At 43.1% G+C, this 23,950-nt stretch overlaps 3 protein-coding genes across 5 annotated transcripts; 1 reads left to right on the top strand and 2 right to left on the bottom strand.

The window, feature by feature from the left end:
• Positions 1-976: 976 nt before the first annotated feature.
• Positions 977-5,163, bottom strand: LOC136356653 (uncharacterized). Its single transcript, XM_066310896.1, has 4 exons — positions 5,111-5,163; positions 4,857-4,902; positions 4,133-4,225; positions 977-2,434 (listed from the first exon to the last, which is right to left on the bottom strand). The coding sequence occupies exons 1-4, from the start codon at positions 5,161-5,163 to the stop codon at positions 977-979; spliced, it is 1,650 nt and encodes a 549-aa protein (XP_066166993.1).
• On the bottom strand, positions 5,008-9,659 carry LOC4338505 (TATA box-binding protein-associated factor RNA polymerase I subunit B). The gene is made up of 5 exons (XM_015781885.3): positions 8,902-9,659; positions 8,241-8,815; positions 8,000-8,153; positions 6,551-6,675; positions 5,008-5,763 (listed from the first exon to the last, which is right to left on the bottom strand). Exons 1-5 carry the CDS (start codon positions 9,497-9,499, stop codon positions 5,323-5,325), a joined length of 1,893 nt encoding a protein of 630 aa, XP_015637371.1. The 5' UTR covers positions 9,500-9,659; the 3' UTR covers positions 5,008-5,322.
• Positions 9,660-11,932: 2,273 nt separating this feature from the next.
• Positions 11,933-22,704, top strand: LOC107277530 (uncharacterized). 3 transcript variants are annotated; one of them, XM_066310797.1, is made up of 5 exons: positions 11,933-13,065; positions 15,373-16,363; positions 20,107-20,146; positions 21,105-21,709; positions 22,417-22,704. In XM_066310797.1, exons 2-4 carry the CDS (start codon positions 16,254-16,256, stop codon positions 21,678-21,680), a joined length of 726 nt encoding a protein of 241 aa, XP_066166894.1. In that variant the 5' UTR covers positions 11,933-13,065; positions 15,373-16,253; the 3' UTR covers positions 21,681-21,709; positions 22,417-22,704. The 3 variants fall into 3 exon arrangements, 1 of the variants encoding a protein (XP_066166894.1); XR_003242254.2 differs by lacking the exons at positions 11,933-13,065; positions 15,373-16,363 and adding exons at positions 16,643-18,453; positions 18,535-18,601; XR_010741579.1 differs by lacking the exon at positions 15,373-16,363.
• The last annotated feature ends 1,246 nt before the right edge of the window (positions 22,705-23,950 follow it).

The following is a 23,950-nucleotide window of genomic DNA, read 5'->3' as shown; positions in this document are numbered from 1 at the left end:
AGATAGATTAAATATTGTGGCTTAAAGCCTATATCAAGTGTGTACCAGGAGATGACAGAAAGCAAAGATGCCTGTCCTAGGAACGAAAGAGCTGTTCAGAAACAAGTAGGCGGGGCATATCTGCTATAGCAATTAGCATGAAAAAAAAAATTCTACATTCACCTAATATTCAAACTTTGATCACCAACTAGTAGTAGTAGTACTAGTATTTCAGTGTGGTTTATGTAAGTGAATAAAAAGCACATCATTTCCTCATACCTCAGAATATTGTTCATTGGGCGCAGCAATGACAAAACGAACACAATTTACTCGCGTCTATTTTCCTTCGATTTCAGCTCTGGTTTGCACCGTGCCTGTTTTGCTCCACAAAAGATCGCAAACAAGTAGGTTCACAGAACAGAGCATTTATTCACTTTCAGATATAAAACTGAACATCCACAGCAAAGTATATCATCAAATATCCCAAAGCCTGTCAATATCATCATGTATTAAAGAAAAAAAATACCCATACCTATATATGTTTACGTCAAAGTAATGACAAACCGAAGAATTCTCCAAAACCATCGCTCAATTTGCTATGTACCCCCTGCAGTGGACAAACTTTACTCGAACTGAACAACATCCTAAGTTCTTACAAGTAAACCTATACCTCCGATTTCTCGTGTTGTCTTGCACACTGTTTCCCTTGGATTGAAGAAAAACCGCCAAGGGCAGCAGACGATTCGAAAGATCAATTATCAGACACTATACAGAATGCCTCCAGTATCCTTCGCTGATGTAAAAATATCCTGTTACTGTTATGCAATGTTCTTGTAGCTCCTATGCACATTTCATCTCTTCTTTTTTCCCTTACATTTCTGAAGAGGAAGACGATAGCTCAACCTACAAAAGCAAAAGGTAATGGATTTCCAATGAGAACATGAGATGACAGATGAGGCAAAAGTGCACCAGTTCTAAAGAAACAAGATTAATTTCTTCAGTGCCGATGTTTTGTATACTTGCCTGAGTTTCTGAACACCCATCTGGCGTAGTCGAGCACCGATGGTCTCTCTCGTGGTTGCGGCTCCGACACCCTCAACGCCTCAGGATCCCAGCTCCCCGACCACGAGTCGGTGCTCCCAGCTGCCGTGCGCCGCGAGGAGGACACTGGTAGCTCCATTGCGGTGGAGCGGCTGGTGGTGGGGAACACGGCCCAGCTCCCAGAGAGTGTGGCCAGAGAAGAGCGGAGCCAGCCGCGAGATCCCCCAGCATCATCGTCGGCTGCAGCCACCTCTTCATCAGCGAGAGGCAGCACCGGCAGCTGCAGCTGCAGCTGCACCTCCGTCTGAACGCCACGCGAGTCAGCGCCGAGGTGGAGGTGGCGGCCGCTCGTGCTGCCAGTGCCAGGGCTCCAGCTTCCGGTGGTGCGGCGCGACGAGGAGCACCCCGGCGCCGCCACCGCTGCGACGGCGCGGCTGCCGGAGCACGCCCTCCAGCTGCCGGAGAGCCTGTCCAGCGAGGAGCGCAGCCACCCACGAGATCCCCCCACTGCCTCCGCCACCTCCTCGCCTGGCGGCGCGGGCACCGCCAGAATCTGCGACTCGATGTCGTACTCCCCTGAGCAGAAGGTTGGAACGAGGCTTCTCTTGTCGGTGCGGCAGCGGGTGGTGATGGGAGCATGGCACTCGGGGCAGCATAGCAGCGGCGTGACGCGGCTGCGGAGCCAGGCGACGAGGCAGCGCTGGTGGAACATGTGGGAGCACACCGGAAGGACGAGGTGCAGATCAGTTGGGAGAAGCAGTTTGTTGCAGATGAAGCAGGTCGCCGTGCTGCCGCTCATCGCCGGCTGCAACGGCGAAGGTGGCAGCGAGAGCAGCTCCAATATCACCCGCTCCACCTCCGGCAGAGACGGCGCAGACGGCGGCGGCGCCATCGCAGCAGCTGAGGTAGCCGAGGACGCCATCAATCCAGCCGTCCCCTGCACTGCCCCTTGTGCAGAGCTCGACAATGCCACTGGAGGGCCTCTGCCGGGATCGCCTGGAGCTGAAGAGGGCGCGGCCATTTCCGGCCAGGACCTGGCACTGGCAGCACTGGCCCTCGGTGAAGAACCGACAGCTGCAACTGCCGCGCGCCACATCTGAGACATTGCTGATGGCGAAGATGACAAAGCCCTTGGGGATAAGCTGCGGCGTGGGGAGAACGATGAGCAGGACAGGCGGCGCCCACGGCGGTAGCTGCGTCGAATGACAACAATGGCGACAGTCACGATGGCCGTGGTAATGACGACGAGGACGACAATGGCAATGCTGGAGCCTATGGACGACGACGATGACGGCGGCGTGGCTGAAGGTGGCAGGCTCGGCACAGAGGGATACACTACGAGCTCCGGTGGTGGCGGCGGCGGAAGTGGGAGAAGGGGACCGGGTAGCATACCTGCATCAGTGCAGCTTTTTCTCTGATTAGTCCCAAATCAGATGCTAATTCGTAAAAATTGACTAGATAGAGATCATGCGTAGGATGAAGGAACAGATCATGGGTGAAATTTCGTGGAAATGAAGTGATAAAACAACTGGAAATTTGGAATCTGGGACTAATCACACGAGCAGGACGCAAAATTCGATCAATCACGCAACCTAATCGCCCCAATTCCCCTCCATTGCAGCTAACAAGTTCAGGAGAAATTCCACATCAGCAGGTAGCGACAATCCAATCACGCATGGAGTTCCATCAGGTGATCCGTTCAATTCCACTCCCAAATCAAACCACACCACACCACACCAAACCAAACCAATCCAAATCTCAAGCGCAGCTGGTGCGAAAAACCGGAGAATCTCTAGGTGCGGAGAGGGACACGGGCAATTACCGACCTGATGCATCGGCGGCGGGGAGGGGACGAGGACCCCCGGAGCAGCGCAGCTGGTGGGGCGGGGGGCGCGGCTAGACGCTGCACACGCTTCCCTCCACGAACCTGAAGGAGAAGGAGGAGGGGGTTAGGTCTAGGTTAGGGTTCGGGAGCGACGAGGCTGCACTTCACGGGTGGAGGAAGCACCGCCATACATCGACCTCGCAGCAGGGCCAACACGTACATACCTCTGCGACGCTGCCGGCGGCGGCGGTGGGAGAAGGGGGCGGAATCCGGTGGATGCTGCGGTGGCCGCGGCCGGAGAGAGCCGAGACGCGGCGGTGGCGGTGGCGTGAGGGATTGGGGAGGAGGAGGAGGAGGCGAGGCGAGGCGGAGGGGGATTTGGAATGGCGCCTGCGCGGGCGGGAGGAAGAGGAGGAGGAGGGGAGGGCCCACATGTCAGTCTCCTCGGGGCAGATTAGGCCTGGTGGGCTCGGCCCACGGAGGCCTCGCTAGAGTAGGCCACATCTCCGGCCCATCCACGTGTATGAGCCTGGACTGGATATCTCGGCCCATCCAAACAAAGGCCCTTCTGCCAATTTATTCTTCAGAGTAAGAGAGAGAATTGCACATCAGGCCAGACATATTATCAAAGTTTCATTTTGAACCATCTCTTAGTCGGTACTACGCCGACTAATGTAACCCTTGAATATTATAATTTATTTATTCAAAATATATAAATATTGTACATGTTATGTTATCATATTACTTGTTAAGTATATATGAGATGGAACAAAAATGAATCAAGCGATGGTAATTGCGGTGGTATTTGTGATATTTATGTTTTGATAAATCTAGAAATGTTTATTTCCTGATAAACATATTACACTAAGATTAACATAATTTGGATAATGATTTTAATGTTTATCTATAATCATTAAAGCAATAAAACTTAGTTGTACAGATCAAGCATACATCAGGCTAGCAATTGGAGCTGCGTCTTATATAGCTGATCGATTCTTATGTTCTGATTGATAACACAATTAAAATTAAAAGATAAAAAATACAATAAAAAACAAAAGAAATAGAAAATATGCGCGCAGTACAGTAAATGCACGCAATATTTATTATTTATTTGTAAAGGAGTTATGAATAGATCTTTAAGCAGTTTTAAAATTTTATATCTGTCAAGCCTGACAAAAACATTATGCTGGTAAATGTTTAAATTACATATAAAAGAAAGCAAAATAAATGTTTGAAACGTGGTACGTGGAACGCTGGTCTTGAAAAATATGGTACGAAGGGGTATACCTCTTCAAAACGTTTGTTCGAAGGGTGAAGCACGTTCCATGGATTTTCGGGATGATAGTCCGGAATGATATGGAAAATCAGGATGCCTTTGTTCTGCAGAGAATAATTTGAACTAAATATATGTAAACTTTAGGGCTTATATGGATGAAACCATTTGAATACAAGACTTTTCGTAATATTAATAAACTCAAAGGGCTAAATTGAAAAAAGATGAATCTCTTCTCCTTTCACCACATCAGGCCATCACCCCACGATGGAATCCACAATGGGCATGTACGGCCAGATCAACGTCAACAATGGCAGAGGCATGGAGGACCAAGAACTCGTCCTGCGTCATTGCAGTGCATCACCCACATATCTGACACTGGGTTTCTCACATTCTGATCTTCATTTTTTATTAGTTTTGATCGATTGAAGAAGACAACATTCTTTTATCAGTTTTGATCGATTGAAGAAGACAAATGGATACCTCTTCTTTCATGCTTTGATGCCTATTTTTATTTCGATTTGAAGAGATTGCAAGTGATAGATAGTTTGGAATACTCTAGAGTTCAGATTAATGTTCGCGCGGGAGACTGCGCAGGGTTCTCCACCACCTCTCCATATGGACACGTGACAGATTTTAGGAGGGATTCAAACCGAAATATTAGGATGCCATGTGGTCCAATGAGAGGCTAGGGATTGGACCTTGAAATCGGTATTAAAGATTTCACTTTGAACCTACTATACGAATGCTATTATGTTTATTGTTAATCCCATTGTCCTCAAACCTTGAGAAAGTTAAAAGGTTAGAGATGCACAGCAGTTTACAGAAGTGGCAATAATGCCGTGGATAGTAAGTGTGAGCTAATGGCAAAGGTTAATTTTGGGCAGGGTTCATTCAAATAGATACATATGAGTTAGCACTGATTACGAGGCCACTTGTGCAAATTGTTCCCGATACAATGTTGTTATGGATGGATTCTCTCGAATCCTAACAAGAACAATCTGTGGCTCTGTGCAGCTGCCCACCGAGCACAAGACAGCGTCATTGTGTACAGGCCTAAAGGCTACCCTAGCGTACAAAAGAGCATGACAAATCCTAATGGAAGTAACAGTAGTGCCAGCCTTCTACTTGACCAAGTTACTCGAGGAAACAAAAAAGTGATACTTCTTACAACATTGGCACAATATAACAGTTGATCAAAGCTTCAATCTGATACAGGTCTTTCGTCATCACTTGCTTCATCATGGAGGTTCTGTAAGGTATTCAAGCTCCTTCCTACTCTTTCTTCTATCCAGCCTAGTCTCCTCTCAAGTTTTAACACACTACTGTGCAAAACTCTAACATCAACTTCTGCAAGCTTTGCAAAAGGACGTAGCAATATGTAATAATCAGCATGTGCAACATAAATTAGACTACCAGATGATTCCCTCCTAGTATATAGAAGATAACCATCTGAAACCAGCCGTTTCCTTGGAGATACATAACAGAATCCATTTTCTTCCATTTTTGACTTAATGCTTTGTAATGCACAATTCCCTAGTGGCGTAGAACAGCACTTTGTGTCAGCAAACCTTCCATCTCGGCAGCGTTTATTCACTCCATTTGTAGTTCTCAACTTTTCCTGACACAATTTTGCATTCTCATCCTGCAAACCAACAACATAGGCAGTTATGTAATCCAGAGACGGGAATGAATCTAGTGCAAAGCACAACTAAAAATAGCTACATGCTATCATGTATCTCCATCAGTTTAGCCATCAAATCATAGGTAGGTTTTCTTAAAAAGACATATGTAGACCTCAAGGTGATCAACATCATTACAAATTTGGAATTCAAATCAATTTGTACTAAGAAAGAAGAGAAAAGCTTTTGCACAAATAGCAGTTTTGTTGGCCCTCTTTATTTTATTGTTTGACTCGGATTCCTGTTTTTGTTCCTTCTAACACGAAATGAATTCTACAGATATCCACATGTGCTATTATTTCACACTTAGCTATCAGCCAATGTTGAGTAGAAAATTTTTATTTGCAGATTGAAAATTCAATTTTCAGGCTTCAAGTTTAAATTTATGACATGAAAGTTTCACCAGTTAGTTCACTTGGAATCACCAGGTTTTGGTTGGAAGATTGATATTTTTGCTAAAAGTTTGTATGTTCAAAGTTAAGAAGAGTTAATTAGATAGTTAATTAGTGAAAATTTTCACTATATAGAAGCTCTTTCAGGTATATTTGAGCAATAGTGTTTGTATCAGATATTGAAGTCATAAATAGAGTTCACTAAAAAAAGGTGATCTAGCATGTGAAAAGGAAAGCAAATGACGGGGATTTAAGAGGTTAGAATGAGGTAGACTAAAAGCAGCAGTGCATAAACAGTATCCATTATAATTCCCATCACAAAGAAGTTCTGACAATAATATCAAACCAAGAGCATGACCTCTTTCCCTTTGTACATATCCCAAAAGATATCTATTAAATGCTCCTCTTCTAGTGAAAATGTCATTCCAGTAAAAACCACATCTTTGCAGTACTTTAGATAAGAATGAACTTCCTTCGAATAGTCTGTACAATAAGAAAACATCTGAGTTAATTTTGCACCATTAACATGCATTTTGCAAAGGATGCCAAATATATATAATATAGGATCCAAAGTTAGAAATGCCAGAAAATATTTATCCTCGAAACTAAAATGCACCCACTCTGTTTTTGTTTACTTGGCACTTTTGACTATTTGACAATCCCAAAGCACACCTTCCATTTTGCCCTCATTAATTGCCACCAGAATTAGAGGGTTTTTCATATGATATAAAAACAAATGATTGCCTAAATAAAGCTGCCTTAGTTGCAAGTGTAAAACAAACACAAACAGAGGTCATATATGGCCACATGAGATCAATCAACCACCTACATATGCACACGTCAAAACAATGTGTTCTTCTCAAAACAAAAACTTACCAACAAAACACATGTCTACATATAAAGACAGTATCTTGCAGACTGAAAATAGTGTCATTGAAGAATGCATGGAACCAATTATAGCATAGACCAAAACTAAGTCACAAAAGTTCCTGGATCGATGGGTTGAGGAACTGGAACAAGGAACGTAGGACGCCATCTTCTAAAAACATGGAACGAGAGGGGTATACATCTTCTAGGAACGTGTTCCTAGTTTTTTTGGAACGATAATCAGGAAAGTTTTGCTATATTTTCTGGAATGAGAGTGAAATCAGTATGCTCTATCAGCAGATGAAAGGAGAAATCTCACAAACTAAGCTCATTGGGCCATGTGAAAGAAATGAAAGAAGTTAAATCTACACATTGTCATTTGCACAAAAAGAAATGAAAAAAGCATATCTTAATTGGAGATGCAATTAAAGGTGCTCCAATATTCCGCATGAGGTTGAACTTTTTCTGTAACATTCTTTGTCGATATGCTGATATGATAACCTTTTATAGGACTATCCACAGGTAACTAAGAACAGACAAGTCCATCAGTGGAAGTTTTGTGCATTATTTTTGAGACTTCACAATGGCAGTGGCTAATGCACAGGCCCAACAAGAGCAAGTCTATGGCATTAGAAGAGACAAGCAAGCATTCTGGAGCTCTTTGTTCTCTGGGTGAGGAACTATTATGTATAAGATCCAGAAATACGCAAATTTATTCATTGCCTAAGCACAAGCTACAAATGCCATCTTTATGCCGATTAATTACCTCTTCCATAGTTAGACATAGTTATGGTTTCCCTTCAAAAACAAACATAGCTATGGTGCTAGTATAAGAAACTAGTTTAAACTAAAAACGATCAGCATATGCATGACTAAACCTGATGTGAGTTTAGCAAAGAAATGATAATGTGGAATTCAAACAATGATCATCCAAAGTTACCATGTCCAACATTGATTTTATCATAAGAAGCTGCAAGAGTGCACAACAGTTCTCTTGCATCAAACTCCTCACTGTTGTTGCTGTCAGGCTCTATAGAATGTGGTGCACTTGCTTCAGGATCAGATCCAACTGCATTTTCTGTCTGAGCAATACTCTAGAAAGGAATGAAGTTCAGTTCATCAGTATTTACCACAGGTTCTACCACATGACGTAAAGAGCGTGGCCTATATGGAAAACTCACCTCCCATATCCCTTGTCCGTTGATGCCATACAGAACTCTTAGAGCCACTATTAGTATAGCCATTACACAAACCCGTGAGGGTACCCTGCCAGGATTACTGGACAACCAAAGTTCTGCAGGCATTGCCCACTCATAGATGCGACATGCATGAGGAAGGATTTTTTCAATTGGAAGAGATAACTCCTTCAAGAAGCGCTGAGCAATCAAGTAGAAATTAACAGAAGGAAGCAACAGTCCTATCTTTTGCGCTATGGACCCAGCTGCAGCTTCCAGCTGCCATGCTCCAATCACTCGAGTTGGCCTAAATAGCTGCCGTGAACTCAACGGGCAGTCGTTTAAAGAACTTCCAAGAAGCTTGTCGACTTGGGTAAACGCTGCCACATAAGGAAGCTTCCCCTCCATTGCCCACCTGCAAATGTCAGTTGGTAGGATGGTTTCCCGCGCGACATGACAGGCAAGGAAACAGACAGCCAGTGTTGAGTACACAGGCAGCATCATCCTCAATGAGCGCAGAAACAAGAACTCATAGCTGCTCTGACTCTTTTGGGCATCGCCCTCCAATTCAGACTGCTTGTCTGCGCACAAAAGATTCATTCATATCAGGTTCGTTCTGTTTTTTATTCGATGGGCAACTACTAAAATAAGATGGTAAACTGTATACCTTTAGAGGCAGAATGACCCTCCTCCACTGACGCAGCAATAGCGAGCATCTTATGCACCCACATTTCGTCGAACACCTTGGACGCGGCCACCCACCGCAGCCAGATGGTGCCCGCGAGGCTAGCCGCGAGCGAGCCCACCCGGTGACGCTCCACCAGCGCCTCCAGCTGCCGCTGCAGGATCACCTGCAGCCCCCGCACGTAGCGCCACCGGACCCGCGCCGCCACATCCTCCGGGTTGCCCCAGGCGTTGGCGCCGGTCGCGAAGTCCCGCGGCTCGCTGGGCTCGCCCAGGTCGTCGAAGTCCGGGGCGGCGGCCCCCGTGGCGGCGCCGCGAGGGGCCGGGAAGGGCTTGGGGGTGGGGGTGGGCTGGGTGGGGCGGCGGTGGGCGGAGAGGTGGGCGGGTGTCATGGGGAAGTCGAAGGGGTTGGTGGCGGTGTTCTGGGTGGAGGTGTGGATGGCGGAGCACTGCCGGCACGTGAAGAAGCCGTCGTCGGCGTCGTCCTCGGCGTACTCGGAGCCATGGCCGCAGTACTCGCAGACAAGATGGATGCCGCCGCCCCCGTAGTGACCCGGCGAGCCACCGCCGTCATCGTCCATGGGAGGGATTTTTGTTTGATCTTCTTGCTTGTTTTTGCTCGCTGAAAGGGGCGGAGAGGCCCGCGGCGGCGGCGGCGGCGACGGCCGGTGAGCGAGAGCAACCGAGCGGCGGCGTGCGAGGTCAGGTGGGGTTTTTTTTGGGGAAAAAGCGTGTATTTTTGTGGGAACAATCCTCTACCTGCTGGTTTTACAACGCAGGTAAAAAAAACAAAAAAGAATTTTCACTTCTCGCAATTTTATACTCCCTCTATCCTAAAATATAAATATTTCATCCAAAATCCATTATATCTTGGGAATAAGAAAATACTAGGATAGATAGAGTATTTTCGTGATTATGGGTAAGAGCGAGGGCCTTCTTGCGGAATTGTGTGGCACAGCCACACACACATGAGACTTGAGAGACGCTTGTTTAGAGATGGCAACACGATTTGATCACCGATTTTCCGTAGTGAATTCACATAATGGGGATGTGGATGATTGATATCTATCATTTATGGGAAATTATATTGTCTAAAATTCATCATCATCGGGGATGACAAAGGTGGGGACGACGCTCCACCCTCCGTCCTCAGCCCCCCACGGTGACCCGCGTTATGTATGAACCAATTCTAGACTTTTTCAGTCGTAATAGCTTGGCTGACCCATAAATTTAAGGCCCCTAGACTAAGTCAACCCTTAGTCTCATTCCCCATCTCCACCACTGCACCGATCCACTGCGTCGTCGCCGCCGCTCCAGACTCTAGATGATTTGTTGTTTAAGCAGGGACGAGGGCAACCACGGGGAACGAATTCACCGCACAAGGGGGAGGGGAGGGGATGGGGGGGAGGGGTTGGGATGGATAAAATGTAGCCCCGTCGTGGTGGGCGGGGGTGGGGACGGTAAAATTTTAACATCGTGAGGACGGGGACACGAATGTGACACCCGATGGCGAAATATCCGTTGCCATCTCTACAAGGGTGTCGTTATTCCCCTGTTTGAGCGTTTGAAAGCAAGTGGGGTGGGTTGTGGCTGCCTGTCCCACTTCCTCTATGTCTGTTAAGATTTATGTTGATAATCCACATCTCGCATATGAACTGTTAAGAGTTACCACTAAAGCCCGTGAACTAGCCCACAATCTATTTTCACGGTGGCTAGCTCTTCTTCTTTGTCAATAGGTCGATAAAGTTGACTACACAAATAATTTTTCTAGATGAGCAGTCCCCTAGATTCCAGGCAACCCATAAGTTACCGTGCCTAAAAAACCGATCCCTTGAGAACCGGTTCACATACCATAGGCGGCAATCGATCTTCACGTGTGGTCGCCTCAAGCGGCCAGCATACGAAGACATATCTTCGCGTGTGGCTGGGCCACCCGCACGCGAAGATGGTGATCTTCACAGACCTTTTGGGACAGGCGGTGCGTCCAATCACGCATGAGAATATGTTTAGGCCATTTGCAAAAACTGTTTTTGGTGTTAGTAAAGTTATTAAAAACAAGTGAAAACAATTATGCATTTTTTTGGGAAAATTAGTTATGTCTTTGATCATTCCATATAGTTTCACTTGAGCATGTCTACTTACATTATCTATATGCTCTATATAGTTGGCAACAAAAACTAAATATGCATTGAGCCACGTCACCAGCAAAACAAGAGCCATTCGATCATTTTCATGCGCCATCACAAACATCCAGTAGGCATTAAATATCGCCAGTTAGTATCATTTTTCATTCATATTCATTTGACCACTTAGTGTAGTATGCTGTAAAAAAACACTATAAGAAGTATTTCACTTTTCATATGTGTCAACGGGGATACCCGTAGACCAGATAAATAGGGTATTGGGGTACGTTGGCATGATGATCTATACGATACGACATCAAAACAAACAGAGAGACAAAGATTATACTGGTTCAGACCCTTCGTAAGGTAATAACCCTAATCCAGTTTATATGAGATTGATATGGAAAACCACAGAGTACACAGAGAACAAATGAATCCGGCGAGACCCTTGTCGAGATGAGTCGACGAGATCTCCCGGTGAGTAGGCTTCGCGTCCTCCGGCTGCGTAAACTATATATGGTGGGTGTGTTGGCGCTATGATTCGATGATCTGAACCCCTCGAGGGGTGTGCCTTTTATACCGTGAGTTGCCTTAGTCTCTAAGTACAACTCGGAGACAATGAACCCTACACGATATAGAATAAATCCAATCCTCTCTGAGTAGGACTCTGTTAATCACCAGCCCATGAGGATATTTTCTATAATATCTTGTAGATTTTCTTACCGCATACGAAAATATATCGTATGGACAATGGTATACCATACTTGTATATTTCGTAAGTCATAGATAGGAGGTATGTCTTATCCGTAACCATGACAATATGTGAGGTGCTTTTATAGGTTCATAATATTTCTCATATTTATACATTAAAATTTGGGGCAATTGCATGGGTGCCCCCACTTTCGAAGCCAATTGCTGTTCTACCCTCATTTTTTAGGGTTTGCAGTTTTACTCCTACTTTTTGAATCTGAATCAGCCGTGTACCCCCACTTCTAATAGCCGGTTTTAACGACGTTAGTTGTAGAAAAAAAGACATTTATACCCTTGGTGGTTATTGCATTTTTGCCCCTATTTTTTTCAGCTTTGTGTGATTTTGCCCCTATTTTGTGATTTCAGCTTGTGTGATGAGCATTTCGACCAAATATGAGCATCTCTTGTGATGTTTTTTTACTTTAACAAAAAAAAAATCACAAATACTATGCAATTACAAAATTTGACCAAAATTTGAACAAAAATCACAAATACTACTAGCACTCATCGTCGATGCTAGTCTGGACGACGACACATGCGTTGGTGAGGAACTGCAGTGGCAGCGCGAGGTAGTCAAGGCGGAGGCGCGACCGTCGACGGCGAGGGGCGACGCCACCTCCTCGAGCCACACCTGGAGGTAGGCGGCAACCTCGACGCGGCCGTCGCTGACTCGCGCGCGCCCATGGCTGCCGTAGCGTCCGCCTCGCCCGCGGCCGCCACCGCCTCCCCCGCGCCCGCGCCCGCGGCTGCTGCTTCCGCGTGCGCCCGCGGCCGCCGCTACCGCTGCCTCCGCCTTGCCCGCAGCCGCCGCCGCCGCCTCCGCCTCACCCGCGCCCGTGGCTGCCGCCTCCTTCGCCCGCTGCCGCCGCCTCTGCCTTGTCCGCGGCCGCCGCCGCCGCCTCCCCCGCGCCCGCGCCCGCGGCCGCCGCTGCCGCTGCTTCCGCCTCGCCCGCGGCCGTGGCCGCCTCTGTCTCGCCCGCGCCCGCCGCCGCCGCCTCCGCCTCCGCCTCGCCCGCGCTCGCCACCGCCGCCTCCTCCGCCCGCGGCCACCGCCGCCTCCTCCTCCGCCCGCTGCCGCTGCCGCCGCCTCGCCCGCGGCCAACGCCGCCGCCTCCCCGCGCGCCCGCGGCCAACGCCGCCGCCTCCCCGCGCGCCCGTGGCCGCCGCCGCCGCCTCGCCCGCCCGCTCGCTCCTGCGTCCGCCGCCTCCACACGCGCAAGACCAATCCGGTGGAGGGTGGTTGGATGCTTATCCATTCCCTCAAGGGTATAACGGTAAATTGATATTTCATAAATCATTTTTTTTATTTTCATTTGTTTTTTAACCCAAAAATGTGGCGCCCACCTAACGGGAGTTAAAACTGATGGCAAACGGCTGATTCGTTTTCAAAAAGTGGGGGTAAAATTGCAAACCCTAAAAAGTAAGGGTAAAATAGTAGTTGAGGTTGAAAGTGAGGGCATGGATGCAATTGTCCTTTAAAATTTTATGATTGTATTGTACAAATGAATAGTCCGCATTAACGTGTGGGGTATCAATTAGTAGTTCATGAAGAAAGCAACCAGTACCTTCCGAGAAATTACCATTATAACAATAAATAAATACTTGAATTACAAAGGCCTTTTTGACAAGTGGCCCCATTACACAATTCCATAATTTTTTTAAAACCTGTCTTCATGTTATTATTGTATACTAGAAAATTAGTGCGCCAGCCGGTGTGCTCGCTTTATAGCCCTTGTATATTTATTTTATTAAAGTAGTGAAAATTTCACAAAATTTTATAGAAATCAGTTTAATTTCCTTGAAAATGATGCAAAAAATCATACATTCAAATATTTTTGTTGAATGGAATTTTGATTTTCAATTTAAAATAGCATATCATTGTTGAGAAATCCTCAAGTTTTCTCTCCTTTTTCCATCCATGCTATTTATGGTTCTTTTCTTCAAACTGATTAAATTGTCTACTAATGATAAAATAGGTGGTGATAATTTTAAAAAAAATTGAAGTGTTGATTTTTTTAAGGAAGCTACAATGTTCATCATTCCTTGGAACCAAGTAGTTTAATGCATAGACTTGATACAAATGTTTGCCATTACGGCTAATTATTTTGTTAGTAGGTGACATATCTACTGTTGTTCAATCTTAGTATATATATGTACGGTCTCTTGGAGGTGTTTAAGATAGGTGTGTATGTTTTTATAAGAGCGAGTTTACGCGAATTTATATGAGCGTATGCGTTTAAACTATGGCTTTTAAAAAAAATGCGTTTAAACTATGGCTTTTAAAAAAAAAGTTTAAATGTACTGTAGAATTTGTGTCCATTAAATCTTGTCCTCTGCCTAATAAATATCTTAAGAACATAGCCCTATTAACATAACATATGATACCGTAGGTATTTGCTCCTTCTCATAGTCGATCCTTCCAGATTCTCCTCTCTGCAGCAGCAGTGACTGTGTTATACCCTAACTGTCTCACAAGACATACTGCTGCTCAGTCTCGTTTTTTCTTAATATGCTTTTGGGATTTATTTGCCAAGAGCCTGATGACACGTTGGCCGACACCGTCAGCATTAAAAATAAAGGCTAGAAAATCAGCGTGCCTTAGGAGAACACCTGTGCAAATTGTTTCAGTGTGTTATTAAGAAGCAGAAATTTTGCAAATGTTTATGGAATTAGTACAATTTCCTTAAAATTTGAAAATCCTAAATTATCTTTTCTTAGGTATTACTTAGTATTCATTTGTTGCGTATAATTATAATCGAATTGTTTATTAAATGATACTCAACAAATGAAGTGTCTCATAAAATAGGTGATGAGACTTTTTAAAGTGTTCTAGAGGTTTTATTTGCAAATTTATGCTTGATGGGTGGAATTCATGCCATAAAACCTACAACCCGTCCCAAAATAAGATCATCTTCGTCTCCTTCCATTTATCTCAAAATAATTTTATTTTTGAGTAATTATTGCATTGGAGTTTGTGAAAGCAAGAGACAAACATATTGAAAAGTACATAAAATGGGAAATATTTGCATTAGAATATAATAAAGTGGGATATCAATCCTTTTCTTTTGTATTGGTATGTGTGGAATGGGTGAAAATAAATTTATTTTGAGACGGAGGAAGTATTTCCATGCCATAATATATAAAATCTACGATTGATGATGCTACAGTACTCTAATCAACTTGTATGTGGGCTCTTGATATAATTGCTTTGGGTCTATCTATACTATTGGTGACATATATTTGAATCTACAACAATCAGATCTGAACTCTGCATCTTACAAGTTGATGACTGATGAGATTATAACCATATTGATCACAACATAAATCATGGGTGAGCTATGATAAACTTCAAATGATTAAAATCCACAACATAAATTAAATTACATTAATATAATTACACTGTAGTTGTAACTACAATGTAACTATGGTGTAAAACACTATAAATACTAGTAACATCTTTGTGTTGGAATAAATGGGCTAGTCCCAATTTAATTCAATTAAAATCTCAAGGACCCACAATAAATGTTAGAGATAATAATACCACCTTGGAGATTAAAAGTGGAGTATCTCAACTTAAATAGGGAGTTATTGGAGATTCCCTGTTGACCAATTGAGGTGGGGGACGGACAGCCACACGCGTGCGCGCGAGCCAGGCCGGGGTGTGGCGAGGCGGGCGGTTGCAGACATACGAGAGAAGATTGATCTCGATCTGGCCTACTCCACTCTCGGTTTGGTTTACTCCCACACTCATTCATTTTGCAACGGTTGAGAATTGAATCCCTACTCCACTCTCGGTTTGGTTTACTCCCACACTCATTCATTTTGCAACGGTTGAGAATTGAATCCCAATAATTCCGCAGCGATTACTTCTATAACGGCAAGCAGATCAATTCCTCGATTGATTGCGCCGTTACTGCAGGAGCGGAAGCGATTGGGATTCCTCTCCCTTCCTACGCACTATAAGGTTGACAGAGACAGAAGAGAGAAGATTGGTTGAGGATTGAATCCCAATAATTCCGCAGCGATTACTTCTGTAACAGCAAGCGGATCAATTCCTCGATTGATTGCGTCGTTACTGCAGGAGTGGAAGCGATTGGGATTCCTCTCCCTTCCTGCACACTATAAGGTTGACAGAGACAAACGAGAGAAGATTGATCTCTGATCTCGTTCTGGATTACTCCACTCTCGGTTTGGTTTACTCCCACACTCATTCTTCCATCGTTGGTTCATCTCCTTCTGTTCCTGTGCTGCTTCTGTTCTCCCCGGTCATGATCGCTTGCGTGCACGAGTGATTGGGACGAGCAGGGCCTCCGGAACCACACCCTCACCTAAGTATCTGCACGGGTAGGCGGGTGATCAGGTTTTTGGAGAGTGCTTCCCGCACGACTGCTCTTCATCTGTTTGTCGTCGGCGTGGACGTCTTCCGTTCCGGTTCGTCTTCCTCTGCATTGACTACGCCAACATGTCGAACACCGGCAACGATATCAACACTGGAGACAAGGAGAAGGAGGCTCCCGTCAACACCAACGGAGGCAATACTACCTCAAATACCAGCGGAGGGCCATTCTCATGGTATAATGTTTCTTCTCTAGTTGTTGTTGCTGCACTTTACGTATGTGTTGTTGCTGTTTACGTTTCTGCAGTTTACGTTTGTACTGCTGCAGTTTACGTATCTATAGGACTTCAATCCTATGTGATTGTTGATACTGTTTATGCTTATTCTATCCTAAGCATGCTCCTGCTTACGTTCAGTACTATCACTAGATCACCTCACATTGCAAATGTCATACTTATTGTCTCAATATTTTGGATTAAAAATACCGAATTGTGACCATATTTCCAACAGTGACGACGCCACTTCTAGGCCACTTTTAAATGCTTCCATTTGGATGAGGAGGAGAGGATACTGTGGCACCACCAATAGCTCCAACTGTAGCTTCTACCCAAGCAACTATGTGCCAAATGCACCCCAGTCACCACCAACATGCATGACGCTCTGAGGGGCGGACAATATAGGTTGATCCTTCCAAACTTGACTATAAGGAGACAACGTCTTGAGGTCGAGTCTAACATACATAAGGAATCTAAGATAATTTATGCTCTAAGGAATGCTAACTTCCCCAAAGGTAGTTTCCCTCTCTCTTGAGAAGACTAAACACTATACTACCTAAAAAGGGACATGTTTCCGCGTGTGCCACTTCAAGGGGCCTTTACTCAGGGATAGCCTTGCTCTGCTCTTACCTACCCTTGAACCCGATCTTGAGTAGGCGCTTAGTACAAGTCCTCTTTCTAGAACCGGATCCCAAAGCCAACCCTTAGAGCGGGTACAATAGCAGCTGATACACGGGCGATATGCAAGCCATGTAGACAGGAGTGATGCGTTGGCAGAAAAAAGGCATGAGAGAGAGGGTGAGCCGACGACTAAACTGTCGCCTGGCTGCACGCATGTTTCGAGAAAAGTGGGACCCGAGCTCGCATGAAAGCAGTCGGTGTAGCCATTGTCAGACGGGTGTTTCAATAAATTATTGTTGTTGTGAAAGGATGGACAGATGGGGTTAGTAGCTTGCTTATTGTATCGATTAGCTACTAAACTAACTTTTGATGACATGGAGAATATTGCCGCTAGCTGTGGGCGTTACTATTGATCTTGCTCTTACAAAACATATGCATATCAAATCCTAGATTTCGTAAGCTAGGATTGGCAAACCGCATACCTATAAATCAAGTCGAGGGATGAGGGGGATAAAAAGACATGTTTTTTATCCGCTCAACAGCGATATAATCCAGTGTTTAGTGACGCCCCCTGTATCGAAACAAACCCTTCATCTAGTTGACTTGAAACCCTTCAACTCAACTTGACTTCGCAATTTGAAGGACGTGGGTCCTACCACCCTTCCTAGTAAGACCTGAGCTTGCTAGGATGATTTGGGAAGGGGAGGAGTTTGATTCAAGTAAGGGATGGAAGAAATGAGTACACGCATACGCGTGTGCACACCTACACCAATAGAACAACATGCATGGGCACACTAAATATACCACGTGTGCATACACATACCCATGCCAAAGGGGGATGGAAGAAATGAGTACACGCATACGCGTGTGCACACCTACACCAATAGAACAACATGCATGGGCACACTAAATATACCACGTGTGCATACACATACCCATGCCAAAGGGACGTGCCTTTTCAAGGGCTCTGAATAAAACCAATACATATCGTTCAATACCCTTTGCTAGCAGCTTGAATAAAACCAATACATATCGTTCAATACCCTTTGCTAGCAGGCCAGTTGCTAGCTTGACTAGACAGTGCCTTGCGTGGGTTAGTGTTGATAAATAAGGAAAAAAAGAACATACTTTAAGTAATTGCCCTATTTTGGTAATGGCCTCGTTGAGCCTATCAAAATATATCTTATCGAAGAAAGATCTTATTTAGCCATTAAATGCTTTCTGGTATTAATAGATAGGAGTTAATTTAGAAAGTTAATTAAGAACTAAGAGATAGTGGGATGTCTGGGCTAGCTCATCCTGAGCATGGGCCAATGGCCCATAGGCCCATAACTAGCCTAGCCTAGGGTTTTGCCCTAGCTATGTAGTATAAATAGCCTAGACTTATGATTGCCCCACAGCCCCCATATGTTTCCTTGAAGTGTGCTAGGGTGAGTCTTCTTCCCCACTATTATATTCCTCACTATCTCTCACATATCCCTTCTAATTCCAAATCTTGCTATTATATGTAGGGAAGAATTTTGTGTGGCAGGGGTTCAATTCCTTAAAAGCATAGCCCCATAGGGAATCTTTGATTTGGTAAGCTTCCTTTGTGTATCAAGGATTCCAGTCTTCTAATGTCCTTTCTTCCCTCTCCCCAAAGCATGCGGGTGGCTCGCAAGCGAAAGCAATTGCAACCATGCTCTCCATGATCCAACACAGTAAATGATTTTCATGCTAGGTAACCATAGGGGATGATCCCCTTACCCATGGGATTTGCGGGGCTAAATTCCCTATTTTATGGCCGTATATATCCGGTTGGATGTAGAGGTCGGGTAAAAAATACCCTTCTCTAAAAAAAATGGGATTATCCTTGTAGATTTCAGTTTCTTTCCTAATAACAATAGATCAACCTGATGGCTTCCATCTTCTATCCGGTGTCCAACCGCTGTGGTTCTTTTGTTTCTGAGCTGATCTAAAACTCTAATCATGTACTTCCTATAATTTGCAGGTTACTTGGTTTAGCTAGTACAGACCTGTGAAATTTAGGTTATATGTTTTCTTGGTTTGAAGTGTAATGACTTTTAGCTTTCCTATAGGTAGGAATCGAGACTAATTATATATTACCGAGGGGATTGGCCATCAGGCTTAGTTTATATATTTATAATCAACAAAACAAGTGAATTAACAGATCTACAAGCAACATATACAGATTCTATGCGATGGTGTAGCTATATATTTATGCTGGAACAGTAGTAGATAACTTAGGAAAATGGATCTTTCAGCAACAACATGTTTCCTCTAGGCCAAATCATCCTTTTCCTCCAGGAAGAAGTAGATCTGTACTAGAGAAAATTGTGTTAGATATATCTGTTCGCATCAATGCTTCTAGCTTGCTGATAACTAGCCTTCGCATTGGCTGTTTTCCATTCTAGGGCTCCTTTGGAATGCAGGAATTAAAAAACACATGAACAGGAAAGACGTAGGAGCAGCGATGGCATATCTAGTTGATCCTTAGGAATTCTAAAATGCAGGAATTGTGTAAAACTTGTTGTTTTGATGCTCCATATATGGGTAAAGTATAGGATTTTTGGAGAGATCTCAAGGAAAGTTTCCCATGGCATTCAACCTCATGTTAAAAATCCTTCAAATTTCCCATGAATCAAGCCATTCCATAGGTATTTTCTAGAAATCTCAAGTGCCCATTCCTTTGTTCCAAATGAGCATTTAGGTGAAATTTCCATAGGATTTTAATCCTACAAAAAATTCTTCCAAAGGAGCACTAAATTTCTAGTTGATTCGAGGTTGCCTATACATTAGGAATATTGTCAGATGTTTGAAGCTGTTTGAAGATATCTAGCCATTTAGTTCCAAAAGAAGTGTGAAATAATCGTCCTATACCACTGATGCACAAATGCTTTTTTGTGGCCACAAGTTTACACTAGCTATTTCTCCATGAGAGATGCTATCATAGTGCCCAGATGATCACTTTAGTCATGGGAACAGTGAATCTGCACCTGATATTTCATTTTTAAAAATTGGTTTCACTTTTGAAATGCGATAAACAAGGAATAACTCTTTCACTATTGCATGCATGTTGTCAGGATTCAACGAAGGTGTGACGGATTACCTGGCAAATATAAGGTACAAAGTTTTCAAACAGCTAGCACAATTATTTCTGTGTGAGCAACTTTTTTTTTGTACTTTTATGTGTATATTTTGCTGTGTTCTTCATATATATGATAATAACAAGAGAGAGTATTAGTAGTACCGCTGTGATCACATCAAACAAATAAGTTACTCATCACCTTATTCTGTTTGTCTCCAGGGTTCATTTTTTAAGATCACATCATAGTACTGTAAGAATCATGCACAATGATCTTCTATCGTTCCATTTACCTTTACTAGTCGAATACAACTTGTCCATATTTGTATTGAAGTGTAATGGTGTGGAATTGAAAGCTAGCTAGGTTTAGTATATGGATCAGCTGTCCGTGGAAGCAATATTTATACATATATATGATGTTGGTTCTACATTCAGTTTTGTTAATCTGTAACTAATTTTTTAGGTATTCTCTGTTTCATGTACGAAAACATTGTATACAGACGTTACAATTCTCCTTCTCTCTTTAATCAGATAGACGCATGGTACGGTGCAAGGAATAATACACTTTTCACTCACATAACATGGTTATATCTTTGTTATATATATTTAGGTTTAAAAGAGAAAACACCTTTTTATACATAAAGATGAGATTTCCATAGTTGGAATTTTTTTCTAGATATTGCAGAATAAAATGGGCTTGTGAAATTGTTGCTCATTGTATTCTTTTGGCCTTTAGCCAAATTTTCTGGAGGCAATGGACATCACATGTCATTGGCAAATTGTTCACCAATTGTAAAACCTGGGGGATGAAAAAAAAATCTTTTATGGGCATTTTACTTTGAAATACTATCCTTTCTTCTGCATATTTTTCTTTTGCAATTAATTAGAACTGATTTAATCCTTTGCTTAATTTGTATTTCTGTGACTTTAATGTCATAAATTTCTCAAAATTAAAGTGAACGTATTTATCATTCTGATTTGTTTCAATTGTTCAAGGTTGGGAAGGTGTCGAAAATGGAGGAAAAATCTAGTGCTATGTCCAACATTGCGCCCGTCGCACCTACTCGTATTACTAGATATGATAAGGATGACAAGCATAAACCAGTTATAGTTTGTGCTCTGGCTGCTTTACCTATTCCTTCACAACCACCTAAGGCTTCACAAGAACGTAAACGGCAACGTCGTACATTTTGGACAAAATGTGCAACCTGCAAGGAGAAGAACAAATTCCCCATAACAAATCTTGCATGTCAAGTTGTTTGCCCTGCTTGCACAGAAACATTCACAGCAATTGAGGTAGCTAGACCAAGGAATACATCTCTCTACTGTAAAGAAAAATTGGAGTCTAGTTCGTCTGTTGCGGCTAATTCCTCCTTGCAGTCTACTGCTGTAACTCCTATTGCTGATGTGGCCTATCACCCTTCCAATATACAAGGGAAGCGTAAAGATGGAGAAGTGAAGATTAGTGAGGCATTCCCTAAGCCTGCTGTTGAGAAACTTTTGCAAGCAAGGATGAAGGAGATCTTAGAAAAGAAGCTCAACGATAGGCAAGCAAAAGATGAAGGACAGTAACTGATTGAGAAAATGGTGCCTATCCCAAGGTTTGGTGCTATATTATCGAGATATTTTTAGGTTTCCATACTTTTCCTTCGCAAAGTTATATATTTGCTTGTTACTAAAGTTTCTTCCAAGCGCCAATTATTTATTGAAAACTTTTCCTAGCAAAACTATAGATTATTTGTTCATACAACACAATTTGTGAGTAGCTGTAGCCTGTAGAGCCTTTATTTTGGCTTAATATCTATACTTTTAAGCTGGTTGTTTACTCACAGGTATATACCTCCTTCGATATTATTATGGTTTTGGTTTCATTATATAAAATGAATGCTACTGTAGCTCTTTCACTGATTATGATATTTTCTGCCTCTGTAAACTAAAACGGCATATTAATAGACTAGTCTGATAATGACTATAATATATTCAATTCTATATATATTGATACTTGGCATTACTTTCCATAGTCAGTTTAATAGTTCTATGTCCATGTTTTATATGTAATAATAATCCTGGTAGGCCTTCATGCACCCTAGTGTTGTAGTGATCGGATTAAATACTTATAAGTCGATACATGTCTGTATTTTGTTTGGTAATGTTTTATCCTTGTTAGCATGAAATTACTTGTTCAATTCTGTATTGAAACATAAACATTTTAGTCTAAAGAAACAAAAACTTACTTATTTATTCCCCTAGTGAATATTACAATTTTCTGAATATAATAAGTACTTCCATATTACTTTGGTGCATCTAGGTTGAGAAGCACAATTGTGGATTTCGAAGGTGGCAAAGAGTGTTGGAAGACGCCAGATGTGCAACTTGTGGCTAAAAACAGAAGATTGATAAATGAATATTTCTAAATTGCAACTCAAAAGCTAGCTAGACGAATATATTTCCCCCTAAACAAATGTTTCAGCAGAAGATATATACCATAGTTAATTTAGTGTATGCTGAAAATCCTGTAAGGTTCATTATTACTGATGAACAATTATGTTTTATTTGTTCTATTTTGGGGAAGATGTCGTTACAAATATGCATGGAATTTTCAAGTTTTTATGCCAATTTTCTTATTTAATGATTGTTTGATTGGTATATTAAGAGAGGACCATTGCTACACCCTCGAAACAACCAATTCTAATTTGAATACACGAAAAAAACCACATGTATTGGAACTCTTATGATTGTGATTGATATCTTAAACTAATCCTAATGTGGGATTGTCGAATAGGCTTGCTGATGGATTCAAATTTTATGTAATTTGGATTTTGTAATACTCCGCTCTTCAATTATCACTAGAACGGATACCCTCATCTCAATCGGGCGGTAAGCTCCATCTCAATCGGGCACAGAGTCCGTCACAGGCTAGAAGTCACTGATGTGAAGAGTTATCTCAATCGGGCAAACGGCCGTCACGGATGAATCTATCTCAATCGGGCCCTAAGTAAAGTCCGTCACCGATAGCTTTGACCCAGACGACCAGTCAAACTATAGCCCGTCACAGATGACCTATCTCAATCGGGCCACAATTAGTGCCCGTCACAGATGACTACTAACCTTTATTGGGCCTAAACTAGAGCCCATCACAGATGACTACTGACCTCAATCGGGCCTAAACTAGAGCCCGTCACAGATGACTATTGACCTCAATCGGGCCTAAACTAGAGCCCGTCACAGATGACTGTCATCTCAATCGGGCATTTAGTTATGGCCCGTCACAGATGACTATAATCCACAAAAAAAAATAAATTTTGTTTTTTGGCTAGCCTCAGGCCTTTGCTAGCCATGCCCGCTGCAGAAATGACAGAAACAAACACAGATATCCAATATCCCCAGCTCCCCAGCATCACCCATTCATATACATATGCATTCACATACACAGACATCAATATATTTCACACAACCACACATTCACAGCCATCTCATATTTCACATCCATTCACATATTTCACATCCATTCAAATATTTATCATATTTCACCTGCAAAACCAAGTTAATTGGATCAAATATTTATTTAGCAAGTCTTAACATAAACATATGAAATATATACATAAATATAAGCATCACAGTTACATCATCACAGTTGCATAATAAGTGTTCATCATTGCCTAAACATAAAAGTTCAACATTGTTCATCATTTTATTTTAAGCCTAAACATTCCTTTGGGGTTAATTATTTTGTGGAGGATGAAGCTGGCTATCTCCTCACGAACCTTCTCAAAGCTGGTAGGCAGAGACTTGGTTATTGTGCCCTACATTGTCATAATTCTAGATTAGTTGATCGATCATAT

This window comes from Oryza sativa, chromosome 5 (assembly GCF_034140825.1).
Source record: "Oryza sativa Japonica Group chromosome 5, ASM3414082v1".
Taxonomy (NCBI): domain Eukaryota; kingdom Viridiplantae; phylum Streptophyta; class Magnoliopsida; order Poales; family Poaceae; genus Oryza; species Oryza sativa.
The sequence above is the reverse complement of the archived record's forward strand: the minus strand, read 5'-3'. Positions and strand labels throughout refer to the sequence as shown.